This window comes from Aphis gossypii, chromosome 1, assembly GCF_020184175.1.
Source record: "Aphis gossypii isolate Hap1 chromosome 1, ASM2018417v2, whole genome shotgun sequence".
Taxonomy (NCBI): domain Eukaryota; kingdom Metazoa; phylum Arthropoda; class Insecta; order Hemiptera; family Aphididae; genus Aphis; species Aphis gossypii.
The window spans coordinates 14272323-14286548 of record NC_065530.1 but is presented as its reverse complement, the minus strand read 5'-3'; the positions used below and the strand labels follow the sequence as shown (position 1 = coordinate 14286548).

The window sequence follows — 14226 nt, the reverse complement described above, 5'->3', positions numbered from 1 at the left end:
CATTTTATCGAGTACACATGAATTGGGCCAGTCTATTAACTTTACCCAAAATACACCATGCGAAGGTTGGCTAGAAAGTCTTCCAAAAAAAAAATATTTTTAGTTACACAATGGTCTGGTGTAAAAATTATTAAAATATTAAAACTATTATTCAATTAGCATTTTTTTCTTATTTGTGTATAATATTATTATAAAATTAGATCTCCACTGTTAAAACAAATCATCTTTTCCCTTAAGAATTGTTCTTATATACTGTTTTTTTACTCAGCAGTGTTGTGCTCTGGAGTAAAATATAAATTTCATTCTGAAATCCAAGTAAATTTACTAATAACAAAAAAATATTGGGATAAGCTATAGCAAAATTACCATTTTATTTTGTATGAATACTTTCACAACTATTTGTGGTACGATTATAATTATTTTATTTTTTATTTTATTAAGCGGGCACGTCTTCTAACCTTGATACGTGTCGAACCCTGGTGTACTGACTACTAGCAAGTTATTATATGTTATCCGGTGACAACTTTTCAGATACAACGTTAAACTCGAGTTGGATAATTATTTTTAACCTAACCTTGCGAGAAGATTTTATAATATATATTTTCTTATATTAAATATGTTTGGAACTTGGGGTATAGGTAAGTTAATTTTGTCCAAGCTGATTTTATTTTTGCTATGAGACACGATGTATATTTCATTACATATAACGTAACATATTCTATGAAACTTACTTTGAACGCAAAATTATAATATACGAATATCCAAATAATTTCAGCCAATATTTTTAGCAAAATAATAAATTTTTATGGTACTTAAATCTACCTTTAACCATTAATTTATAATATTCTTGTATATTAATATATAAGTTCATAATATGGTAAAAAAAAAAAAACAATACGTGTTATAAAATTATGGTATTGTCAAAAATCAAAATTATTATGGAGAAAGTAATAATAATAGTAATAAAATAAAAAAAAATAGAAAACTCGATTGACTAAAATGATGAGAATAACATGACAGGTTTTGGAGCACCAATTTCAAAAATAAATAAAACAGCATGTACCATGAAACGGTCTTGTAGCTTGCACTTGTGGTGTGTCAACGAAATTCGTTAAAGGTAATCAAATCGTTCGAATAATATATATATATATATATTTTCAAATCCATAGAAATATAATTTGATCGACACGACACAGTATACCACTCGTGTGTGGCGTTTGATTAAAATAGTGTGTAACGTACAGCAAATACCAGTTATATAACATTGTTTTACAAGTGATCCAGCGTCATCAAGGCCACCATTAAATTCAAGCCTCGTTAATAAGTACATTTGACCGATATTGTTACACTATTTTATAATGCGATAATATATACCTTTTCATAAAAATATTATTTAATGATTATAATATTTTTTTAATAAGGTTTTGAAATGAAAATCATACAGCGTAAACATCAAACCCATTTCAAAGGGTATAAAATCAATAATAATAAAAAAAAATACACTTTTTGATCAAATCGCGTGAACAAAAGAAATAACGTCAACATTTTGTTCGCGATGTGGAATGGAATTTACAAATTTCACCGGAATAACTAAGGTATAAGTAATAGTCATGTGTAGCATCATTGAACAACAATTGGGTGAATTTACATCACTGGGCTTTTTTGGGAACTTCTCAATTGTTAATTGCGTAAATAATTCTCAAACTACATTAAACCATTCATCTTCAAGCTTCATAGAATTTTGTTAGAACCAAAGTAGAAAATCGTATCTCAAAAACGATACTTTTTCGAACTACAAACCTAACATTTTATTAAAATTTCTACACCGTAAATTCGATAAAATATAAAAAAAAATTATCTGTTGAAATCCATCAATATTTAAATAAAATGATTTAAATTTTTTATGGAAATAGAGAATTTTTCTAAAATTTATTGAAACAGTAAAATACAATGCATTTATATTAATGCTACGTATTTATAGACTCCTAAAGTTCCAACACATGAAGTGTGTGATTTAAACAAAAACTAACCATAGTGTGTACAATAAAAATGTTTTAAAATTATTAATAAAAGAAAACTTTATTTAAAAACTTTAAAATATTGATAACAGGTTATGAATGTTAAGAGTGTCATAATATTATATTATTATAGATTTATCTTCTATAATTATTTAAAAATTATAAATTAACAAATATTCTTAATACATATTTTTTTACGGATTTGATAGTTTGATGGTTTTATTATATAAAATAGGCTATTACCACATCGATTACATGTTTATGATTTTATTTATTCTTCAACTTTCATAAGAAATACCAATGAACACTTTTACAACACCTGTCATAATTATATAATTTATGAATTATTATTTTTTAAATTGAAACAGCATAATTTTTAAATTACATTAACGTCAAGAATACCATTAATATTATTTTTTGTTTTGATAACAATACTTATATGAATACTATCAACTACAATTTATTTTACGTTAAAAATAAATAAGTAACTATTTTTCCACGCACGTATTATATAATACAAATGTTCGAATAATAAGTTTAAATTAATTTGAACGTAACTTAAGACATTAACACACTGGTATATTAAAAAAAAAAAAAACAACAAAAACAATAATAATAACAATAAAGAACAATAATGACTAATCGATAATTTTATTATTTCTAAAAGCTTAAAGCTCTATAATAATAATAACCTAATTTTTCTATTGTGTAACTACTGTTAACTTCTTATAAACTATGCATTTTATAAATCTGTAAATCAGTTTGACAAACATCGGTGTTTAAATAACAATTACTACTGCCGTTATACTTTGCTAAAAATATACAAAAGCAAGAATAGGTATAATTAACATCTTAAGTTTTGGTATACCTCAAAATCGTGCTAAACTATTCTTAACGCGTACCTAATAACTATGTTTATAGATATATTATATTATTTTCTACCTACGAAATATTATAGATTTAACATAATAACGAAAATAAAAATGAAAAACACGCTGATATAATATTTTTCACATACACGTATAATAATAATATTAACATTAATAATAGTAATAGTTCAATAATAATTATCAATGCGAAGAATTCGTCGATCTCTTGTTTCTCCCCGCCTATCCGACGAAACTCGTTAAACCGATATCCTATACCTACTCGGATTTTTAGGCCCGGTGCTCATCAATTTTACGACCGAAAACCGCAGTGCGCTCTTATTATTTTATTTTATTTTTTTCGTCCGCCCGAGAGGTGCGATATTTCATATAATATTACTTCTCGGTCTTCGGTGCATGTGGATTTTTCTTGCGGATAGGGAGTATTCATAAAGATTGATTGACCTCCTTCTCCATCGTCGTCGGCGGTCGTTTATATTTTCCGAGCGCGAATGAACCCCCGATCTACACCGTACGAAGAAACATGGACATGAACGTGTAGGCGTACCGGGAGAGTGAGAGCACAGCCAAAGAGCTAGTGAGAAGAAAAGTAGGAAAGAAAGAAGAGTGGACGCATATTGTGATATGTCTATTAAAATGATGATGATTAATAATGATAATAATGTACAATAACTCCGGCTTTACATATTATTACCGCGGTTTCAACACGGACCGTTGGTGGAAGTGAATCCAAAAGTGACACTCTGCGTATAATCATTTACAGCTGCAGGGTATAACTGCGCAGTATAATTAAACTGAGAAATATAATGTAAATCTGCGATAATTTTAGTGCGATGACTTTTGTTCTAATCAACAAAACGATTTTTTTTCTTTTTCGTAAAACATAGTTGAATGAAAAAAAAAAAAAACTGAAATATTGATTACAAGAAAAATTCTAAAACAATAATATTATTACACGATTACACAGATAGTAAATCCCTTCTATTACACGTCGTCCCGTTATAGGTACTTATAATATTATAATAACACGAAGGCGTACAACACGTGTCGTACGCGAACAACTCGGTCTGACCGGACACAAATAATAGGTATAATATTTATATGATTTTATGAGATCCAAATAATATTATCATATTATTATTATCGTTATACCGCGAGTCTACACAATGACAATATTTAGGTACTCGTGATGTGTGTTTTCGGGATTCTGGGTACGAGACATCTCGTCTGAGCGGAAACGACTGTCGCCGGTGGTCAGTATTTGGCCGTGTCTTCCGGACATTGTTGGACGCGAAACGAGTCTGGGTACTTGGGCCCGGCCGGCGTTTTCTTGGCGGCGGCGATGGCTGCGACGGCCGTAGAGGCGAACGTAGTCGTAGCGCCGTCGTTGACGGGCGGCGACGTGGTCAGCGGCGTGGTCTGCAGCGACAGGGACAACGGCACGGCGGCGGCTCCGGCGGCCGCGCCGGACGGAGTGCTGATCAGAGCCGAATGTCGGTTGTCCGTCACCGATCTGTACCGGTGGGGTCTGGTCTTGTGACATCGGCACTTGAGCAACCTGAAACAGTCGGGACGTGACGAAAATATTTAAAAAATCTGTTGCGAATCGGACGCGATTACTCGTATAATATAAAATTACAACACCGCAAACCGGAAGTCGGTCAGATCCGACTCCGGTCGAGTGGTGACGAACCGAATGGGTGACCCGACGACGTGTACCGCGAGCACACGTGACAATAATATTTCAGGATTGACGGTTTCGTGATAAAAGTACCTATTTTTTAATATTATGGACAGCTTATAATATTTTAAATAGATAATAAGACGTTTTTGATATTTTTTAATAATGACTATATTAATAGTATGAATACGCTCTGAACAAAACCGTTTAAAAATCATTTATTAATTCAACTGCAAAAATTTAACATTAATTATATTACCAAGACACAAATTAAACGTATTTCTAGTTTTTTTTTTTTTTTCAATTGTGAATACTAATATTAAAATGGAAATTACTAATTTGGATTCGACCTGGTCGATAAAATACATAAAATATTTTATTATCAACAATATCAACAAACTATGAACTGGTAAATAATGACCGGATATAAGGTTTTCTAAAGTCATGTTTAGAAACCTAAAACGATTAACTTGAGTTATTTCAATTAGGTAAACGTTAAGAAACGTTAAGTTATAAAGTAATGGTTAACATAAAATATATATTTAACTGTAAAAGCTTTAAGTTATTTTATAAAACAATTTAATTTGTCTCGGTCAAGTCAAATATTTATTTTTACTTTTAATTAATTAAACATTGACATTTTTTAAATAACAACCGAATAGTTTGTTAAAAATGCGTTTATGATTCTTTTTTATTGCCCTCTAATTGTAACTGTTTAAGAAATTGCACGCTAGTGACAAATACGTTTTTAAATCAAGGAATTTATAATTATATATTTTTGTTTAAAATTGTTGTGTACAATGTTATAAAACGAAAAAAAATAAACAAATAGCCTTACTATGATTTAAATCAATGATATATAGTTACTCACTATGAATTTAAAAGTGATTTTAAATCGTTGTATTATTATTAAAAAAAAATTGGAAAAAGCTAAGTTAATGTAATTAATACTTAAATAGTGAAATTATAAATTTACTTTATAACTCGGCTTCTATCATTTAACTAGTTAACCTTTTATTTTAGCTTGAGTAGCGAATTATAGACATATTATAGTTATCAACATACACATATTATACATATATTAAATAATTTAATATATATAAAATCTCATTTTAAAACTTTTAAAGATATACGTTGTGTCAAGTTCAATTGTTTTTGGCCAACAACTTCCAATACACTAAAGTACTCGAGATAATTATTAAATACGCAAGTGTCTTTTCAAACCCTGGATAATAATGTTTATTGTTGATTATGAGTCATAATAAATATAGGTACAAACAAAAACATAATATTATTTGAGCTTTATTTGTTGAAGCTCTCCCTGGCTACAGTTAAAATAATAATTAAATGGATCTCAATAAATTACCTATTTATAATATGTATGTATATATATATTTATCAGGTACCCCAATCCGTTAAACCTACAATCATAATATGCGAGGGAACACCGCAAACACGTCGACCGTAATTTGTTTCGTCATTATCATTTTAACGTTACGTTTTATTATTATAACACTATTGTTATTATAGTAATTATATAACAATATATCCACACATTTTAGTGTATTTAGTATTGGAGTTTTTTTTAGGTGTTTTATAATTTTTATAACCCATTACGTTGTATGCTTTGTATTTGAATTTCACATTTTGCAGTAAAATTATTTGTTGTGTAAAACGCCTCGTAAACGGTATCAGCAAAAGTGAGATAGAAATAGTTTTAGTTTTTCCTTTTCTTATGGATTAGATGAGTCAAGATGAGTCGTGCGGTGATGCGATAATTCACGAGTTATCAGTTGCAGCCATAAAAGTGAGATAATAAACTTCAAATTATCCTTACGAAGACCCACAATAGTTTGACTTTGGATGTAACTTTTGTAAAGAAAAAAAAGGTTTTTTAACAAATATATCTTTAGTCTTTTTGAAATTTTGAAATGTACCCCTGATTGATCGTACCAAAGAATATTTAGTGGCAATTAAATCATTTGTCACATTTTTGTTGAACAAATCTGGAAAAGCATTACACTGTTTTCGAAACACAAAGGAAACCTTATTTATATTACGTTAGTTTTTTTTTTTTTTTTTTTTTTTTTTAATTGGAAAGTTCTAAGTACACTCGGTCGATTGTAAATTTAATTACAGCAACGCAATATTCTAGACCAACCCGTTTCAATAATCCGATGGAATGAAACCTACCTCAAGCCAATACGGTTTTAATCAATAATCGTCGGTAATATTTTTTCAATAAGAATTTTTCGTACAGTTTTTTTTTTTTTTTTACTTTTTTAGTATCATTATTATAATTTGTAATATTCTACGAAATGTTACCACTGAAACCGTCGACGAGTGTGTAGGTATAACAACCAATGGTCTCGTACACAGTAACATCGTAACAATGCTTACTCGACGAAATCGGTACATTTAGACACCAATAATATTATGTAATATTGATTTCAGTCTTTTTTTTAGACTTTAAATCACCTGATAAATGCGGCTCTAAACGTCTTGTTAAATATCGTGTAGATGATCGGGTTTATCGTCGAAGACACGTATCCCAACCACAGGCACACCTCGGTAACATGGTCGGGCACGGGGCAGTCTTCCTTTGGGCAGACGGCAAACACAATGTTCAACAAGAAGAATGGCGACCAGCATAACACAAACGTGAAAAACACAACTCCCAATACTTTGCTGGCTTTTTGTTCGGTTCTAACCGCGTTGGCGGCAGCTAGACTTTGGCGCTTCTGTCTGTTAGCGAGAAATCTGTAAACACGCGTTAATAAAATTATTATACGATGAATAATACATAGATAAACAATATTATATTTATTACTTTTTTTTTTTTTTTTACAAGTAATTGTTAAACATTTTTTTTGAATTTACAAAATAATACTATTTGCATAATTAATAATAATAAAGAAAATCACGAACATATAACTTTTTATTTACGCACAACAATATTTGTAATGATAAAATGAATTGTATTTTAATAATCTACTTTTAAATTAATTCATGAATTATACAATAATGTATATATAGATTAGCTGATAAAAACTCTAAAAATGTTCTTTTATAACTTTTGTATATTTCATGGACCATCGTAAAAGTTGTATGATTGAGCGGGAATAACTGTTTTAAAATAATATACGTTTTAAATATCTATACCTACATATTATATTTGTTTATGATGAAATTAAGGAATCGAATCGTTCACATTTATGAAAAAACTTTAATTACATAAAAATCATATTATATTTTTCCGTGGTATATCTAAAACCTATATCATTTGTTTGATGGTGAAAAGTCCCCAAAGACTAATATCCTTTATTAGTATTAAAAAATAATTTATAAAATACTTTCCTATAACAAAAGTCTACTAAAAATAATATTTTTTGAAAATATAAATATTATGGGACTTTTACATTTTAGGTACACGCAGTATACATACAATACGAGTATATTGTACTCTAATAATTTAACAATATTCAGTAATGTTATTTTTCCTATTTTAATCGTAGCTTGTTATCAGAACATATTATAATACAATTTTCTGTACACAAAAAATAATACACTAAATAACTAAAATCATATATTTTATATTATTTTGACAAGTTTTTAAAATTTTACTTTTAATTGTATACAATATATATATTATGTTTCGGATATAATTGAAAATTGGACTAATTGAGATAATAATATGAATATAATAATATACAATTGTCAACCAAATAAACGGTTTTGTAATTTTTAATTCAATTATTGTACGAACATAATATATACATGCCTACCTCGAAACAATTGATTTAAGTCATAGTCACTACAAATAAATTAATATGTTGAAAATATTTATAATATATAATCCTTAATAAATCACAATAACTTTTATAGACTAAAATATTATTTACACGCACAAGATAAAATGATTAAAATCCGTTTTATTATAAGGTGATTAACTAAATCGAAGTAGATGCATATAATAATAATATTATACTAGTAATGTTATAAAAATAATTTCTCTTGTAATCGCTATTAGTATATAGATACTAAAATTAAATTATTTAAAACTAATCTCCCCTAGTACAAACGCTGTGCACAAAGCCACTATAACTGTATGTATCCGAAAATTAACGAAAATAATAAATACCAAAGCGACACTAATACTTGTATAGCTACCATATTATTTTCTAATATATCACGTCTGTAAAATGTCGGAGGTAGTTATACCTAAATTACAATATGATATTATATTTATTGTATTATGATATATATATATATATTTAATACGTATGGATATATGTTTAAGGTTATTAAATGGCCTTTTGTTCAAAATAATGGTCGTTGGATATTTTCCAAATAATACATTATAATATAACTAATAATAACAATTACGTTAGCACACTTTACACTTGAATAGGTTACGTGTATACTTTTTCGTGTGTAAACTAAGATCAAGGACATGTTATTTTAGCCGATACGCTATCATAATCGTATCGCTTGACATAAATTTTAGCGTAGGAAGATAACAATATGAAATAGATATAGTACTTTTAATGATACTAAAAACAAATTTATGTGCATGATAATATAGAGATCACGAGTCACGAGCACTTTTTAAATATCTAAAAATGTTTAAGCAGTAATTATATAAGTTGTTAAATGATTATTTATATAAAAAAAAAAAAAATGATTTAAAACTGAATTATTAATGCTATGATTTAATAATAAGAATTTGTTAAATGTAAATAGTCTTTAAAATTATAATTCTCTCATAATTTAAGTAGATAAAATAAATGTGTGAAAATATACAGTACCAAAAAGTATTACAATAATAATTATTCATGAAACTTTATTGTATTTAAAATTCAAGTCAAGTCTAAGATTAAGAATACCTTCTAATATAAATAAATATGATTATTATACAGTTTAAATGAATTTAAAGTTATATTTTTAGACAGTTGTAAAAACACTAAGTGTGAAAAGATTTTTAAAATTTACTTAAAATGGACAACAATTTAAATATTGTTTGAACATAATGATATATGTTTTATAACTTATATATCTTTATATAGTAGTATTAACAATTAATACTATACCTACCTATATGACGCAAAAATTGTTAGTAAAAACTATTTTATTTATAAAATAATCACTTAAACTACAATGTTCATAGTCGATAAATCTAATTTATGTACAATGTAAACTGTAAAGACAATATTTTTTGCCGTGACGTCGTTTTTCTTATTTATTTATACGAGTATATAATATTATATTAATATAAAATGAATTCAAATTTAAAAAATAACCAATTTTTAAACAATAATACGTTTGTTTCGTATTAATGATTAAAAAAAAAAAAAAAAAAAAATGTTATATATCACGACTAAACATTATTTTTATTTTTACTGTTTAATTTTAGTTTTCTAACTATGATTCTAACTTAATTATAACTTATAGTGACAACTATTTTTGATATCTTTCTTTTTGGCTTGCACTGCACGTCATAGTTAATTTGAGTTTAGAAAATCCAATCTTGTGATATTAGCTAGTCTTAATGTAAGAGTGAATTCACCTATAATTTATATTAAAGTTAAGAATATTTTCTATCATGATCTAATACCCTGATAGATTTTAATTGTTATTTGAATTTAAAAGTCAGTTATAATTGTAAAATATTACAATTTTAAAATGTCTTTAACTCGCTGTAAAGTTATATCAATAAAATCCCGTATGGTAAATAAGATAATATTTTTATCTTTAACTTATGTAGAAAGGATTTAATTTTATTATTAATGTGAACAGCATAATTTTGGACCAGTTGATTGTTCATTTGCTATGCTCCAATTGATATAGAGATAGAAAATTAATAGTTATTAAAATCGTATTAAGTGGTTCTTTTTCAAGTGAAACTGTTTTTCTTTATAATCTCGTAATAAATGTCCATACATGGGAATTGGGAATACTTATGAATTGCTTTGAATTCATATTTAAATTTTAAATAATATATATAATTTAATATTTTAAATTTTAATTATTTATATAAATTCCTTAAAAATTAGGTTAGTTGCGACCTCTAATCATACCAACATAAGTATTCTAAAAAATTCACTAACTTTTACAAAAATGTCTATTAATTCGATTTTTGAGTTTGTAATTAAATTTTGTACGAAAATTATTTTATTTAAATATTTAATTATCATTGATAAATAGGTATCGTGTTTAATTATTTTTAAATAACCGTATTGGGTAGGCACTAAACATCCTAAATTGTCTCAAATTTTTTCTCTATTTTGTGATAGTTTTTTATAGCAATATAATTTATAAATTAGAATATTATCTAATGTACCTATACACTCAAGAAATCGATACTTCTAATTGAAGGAGTTGTTCTGTAAAACTTTTAGAGTACTTTTATAACCCAAAAATCGGTCACATATCACGCATAATTTAGAGAAAGAAAAGACACACTAATATTGTATAACAAAAAATAGGTCAAGTTTAAAACCTCTCTATTTTCAACTTAAATCTTCAAGGAAATAGCTCTAATGGAAACTTTTTAATAGAATAAATATAATGTAATATATATTGTATTTATATCAGAAATAAGAAGATACCGTTATATCTACAATATTCTCGTTGTATATTTTTCATTGGTTCATAAATAATAATTTTCATATTTTGATTCACAACTATACTGTTGATCATACAATTCCACATGATTTTTTTTTCAGAAATACTTTTTGGAATGATACAAAAGTCAACATTTTCTTGCATTATTTTTATAAGCTACAAATTCGTCAACATTTTAGTAAATTTAAAAAAAATTAATTAATAACAATCAACTGCAATTTTAAAGTTCTAATTTAATACATTTAAAAGGCGTCCTATAGGTTTAATATAAAAGAAAAAAATCACATTATAAATAGCTAAAATTTTTAATTAATTTAAATTCTAAGTATTATTAAAAACATCAGACATTTTATTGAGATAAGAAATTTTATAAAATTAAAACTATTTTATAATTTTCAATAGGTATACCCATAATAGAGAAAAGTTTCTTTAAGAACTAATATTCTACTGAAATATTTATGTAGGGTAGACATAAAATAATTGTTTTTCCTAATACTTATAGTGTAAATCTTAATTAAGAAATATACAACAATATGCAATAATAATTAAATTATTTTTGTGTACTAGTTTTATTTATTGTATAATTTTATGTTAATTCTATTGGTTTGTATAAAATATGTTAAACAGAACGTATTTGAAATGTAGTATTTAATTTTAGCTCCGAAACGTACCTAAAATAAACTACGGACTAACTTATAACGCCATTGAAATAATAATTAGAGTAGTTTTACCAATTAGTTAAATTTAAGTTCGTTAATATTCTCCAAAACGAATGAAAAGAACGAATACGGTCATCCCACGACGATGGTTATAAAACCGCAGTCGACTGGCAGGACCGAAGGGATTGAATAAGTATTAAAAATTAAGTCAGTCATAATAACGAAAAATAAAAAAAAGGCTCGTACTGCGAGCTCTTCTCCGTTTGTCAAATGGTGGTTTATTTAGTTATTTTTTTTTTTTAATTATAAATCGTGTTATTTAACGTAATCAAATACATTAATTCGCGTACAGTCTTATGCTAATGAGTCTGTTTCGCTTGTATTTTCTGAGCGTTCGGGTAATATTTTTTTTTCTTCCGCGGCTATTACTGCGCGTCCTGTGCAGGTATGGCGTAATCCGTGAGGTTCGAAGCCTATATGCCATAACAACAAAGGTAGAAAGGGTAAAAATCTGATGCAGTCCGTCAATATTCGATGTTTTCCATTCATTGCGCGCGGCGGAACGGGGATGGCTGTTTCCTCAGGTTGATTGATCCGGTGTACGGGATGTTCACAATAGGGTAGTTCTCCGTTCACCGAGTGCAAAGTGCGCGAAAATCCATAAACCGACCGCCGACAGAGAGACGGGACGTGAGCTTTCGTTCGCCTAGACCAGGATACCTATTATACACTTTATGTGTGTCCTTCCGACAAAGGGTGCGTATATAGGGTAGCCGGAAACGTCGGCGGTAGGCGAAAGGAAAATTGAAAATATCGAGAATAATAATACCGATCGCTTTTTTCCCCGAGGTGCAACACATACACGATTACAATAGTACAGTGCGAGTAAACCTTATGTATACAATTATTATATATCAATCATTATATTGTTATTGGCGGACCGTGGATGTGCGTTAAAAAGGCGTAGATAACCACCGCGACGGTACATTTTTACGAACCGTGAACCTATGTCACACTTAGACAGTTGAGCGGTCCACGACCGTATAATATAGACTCGACACCGTGTGCGTGCGGATGTATACCTCAAATTCAATGTCGACGGGTTCATGTTCAGCTGAAGTCTGAGAGTCTTCAACCGGAAATTCCTCGAGTCGCTGGCGCCAGCGGACCCCGCGTCCGGCAACTGCGTCTGCTGATCGCACTGCCTGTTGTCGTTTTTGCCCGCCTGTAACCGCCTAAAACAATAACACGTTATCGGTTCGACATATAATATTATATAATTATCATCAACATCGGTACTGGTTGCCCCGATTTTGGAATGTGCAAACGTTTAAGTGCGGTACAGCTATATAAATACATAATATACATCATGATCGTTCATGCAAAACACGCGTCTTACACAATTTTAAACTACGCACCATCCAAACTACTAATTAGGGGTAGGTAATACATAAAAAGTACATTTTAACTTCAATAATTACAATGTTATAATAAAAATTATATAAATCTACTTTTTACGAGAAACGAATATTAACCGTACACTATATGGTCGAACGATTCGAACAAATATATATTTTTGTTTATATATATTTGACCTCTTCGATATGGACAATCGCTTTACGATTTTTCAGTAATGACTGATGTCCGAAAAATGTATGTTTTTATTTTACAATATTTAATATTTCTATTTCTATTATTATTGTTATTATTATTATCATATTTTTTTGAGGTGATAGAAACCACATCTTGATTTAGTTGGAATGACAATACCACAATAGTACTATGTACAACTGTTATTTTTTTAATTTTTCACAAATGCTTCGTCATTGGTTTTAAATTTTAAATGACCACTGATGTACATAATTTTGTGCCGCAAATTTGCACGATAATTCAATTATTCGCATATCGATTTGTGCACGTCGTTGTGTTATAATTTCTTCTTAATGTCAAATGTCGATAATTTATTATTCAACTGTATTTCTTTTAAAATGTCCATACTATATTATTATTGTTTATTATGGTAATAAAAAAAACATAAATGTATCTCAATTCAATCGATAAATATTAATGAACAATCGTCATTAATAAGTTGGAGACAATTTATAAAGTATAAGTGACACAATTAGATTGGCTTTTCATAATAATAATGACAATAATTTATGTAATGAGATATATTATGTTGTAATAAATAAATATGTTTTATTTTTTAGATTAACTTTTAAACTATTTTAAATGTTTAAAGAACAATATGTAATTAATTATACATTTCGGACAAAATGTATTTATTTATTACTTAAATCTGTGTTTAAAAGTAATACAACATTACATATAGAGTTAGATCAAATGAAACAGGAGAG

General features: G+C 27.9%; 1 protein-coding gene across 2 annotated transcripts in view; it reads right to left on the bottom strand.

Annotated features, from left to right (window-relative positions):
- Window positions 1-2117: 2117 nt before the first annotated feature.
- Window positions 2118-14226, bottom strand: part of LOC114120633 (5-hydroxytryptamine receptor 2C) — an 86125-nt gene continuing 74016 nt past the window's right edge. Inside the window, exons 6-8 of one of the 2 annotated variants that reach the window (XM_050210187.1) lie at window positions 12952-13104; window positions 7065-7346; window positions 2120-4463 (exon numbers count right to left, since the gene is read on the bottom strand). In XM_050210187.1, the coding sequence (XP_050066144.1) occupies window positions 4160-4463; window positions 7065-7346; window positions 12952-13104 (739 nt within the window). In that variant the 3' untranslated portion in view covers window positions 2120-4159. Of the gene's footprint in view, window positions 4464-7064; window positions 7347-12951; window positions 13105-14226 lie in introns of both variants that reach the window. The other variant, XM_050210190.1, reaches the window with a different exon arrangement.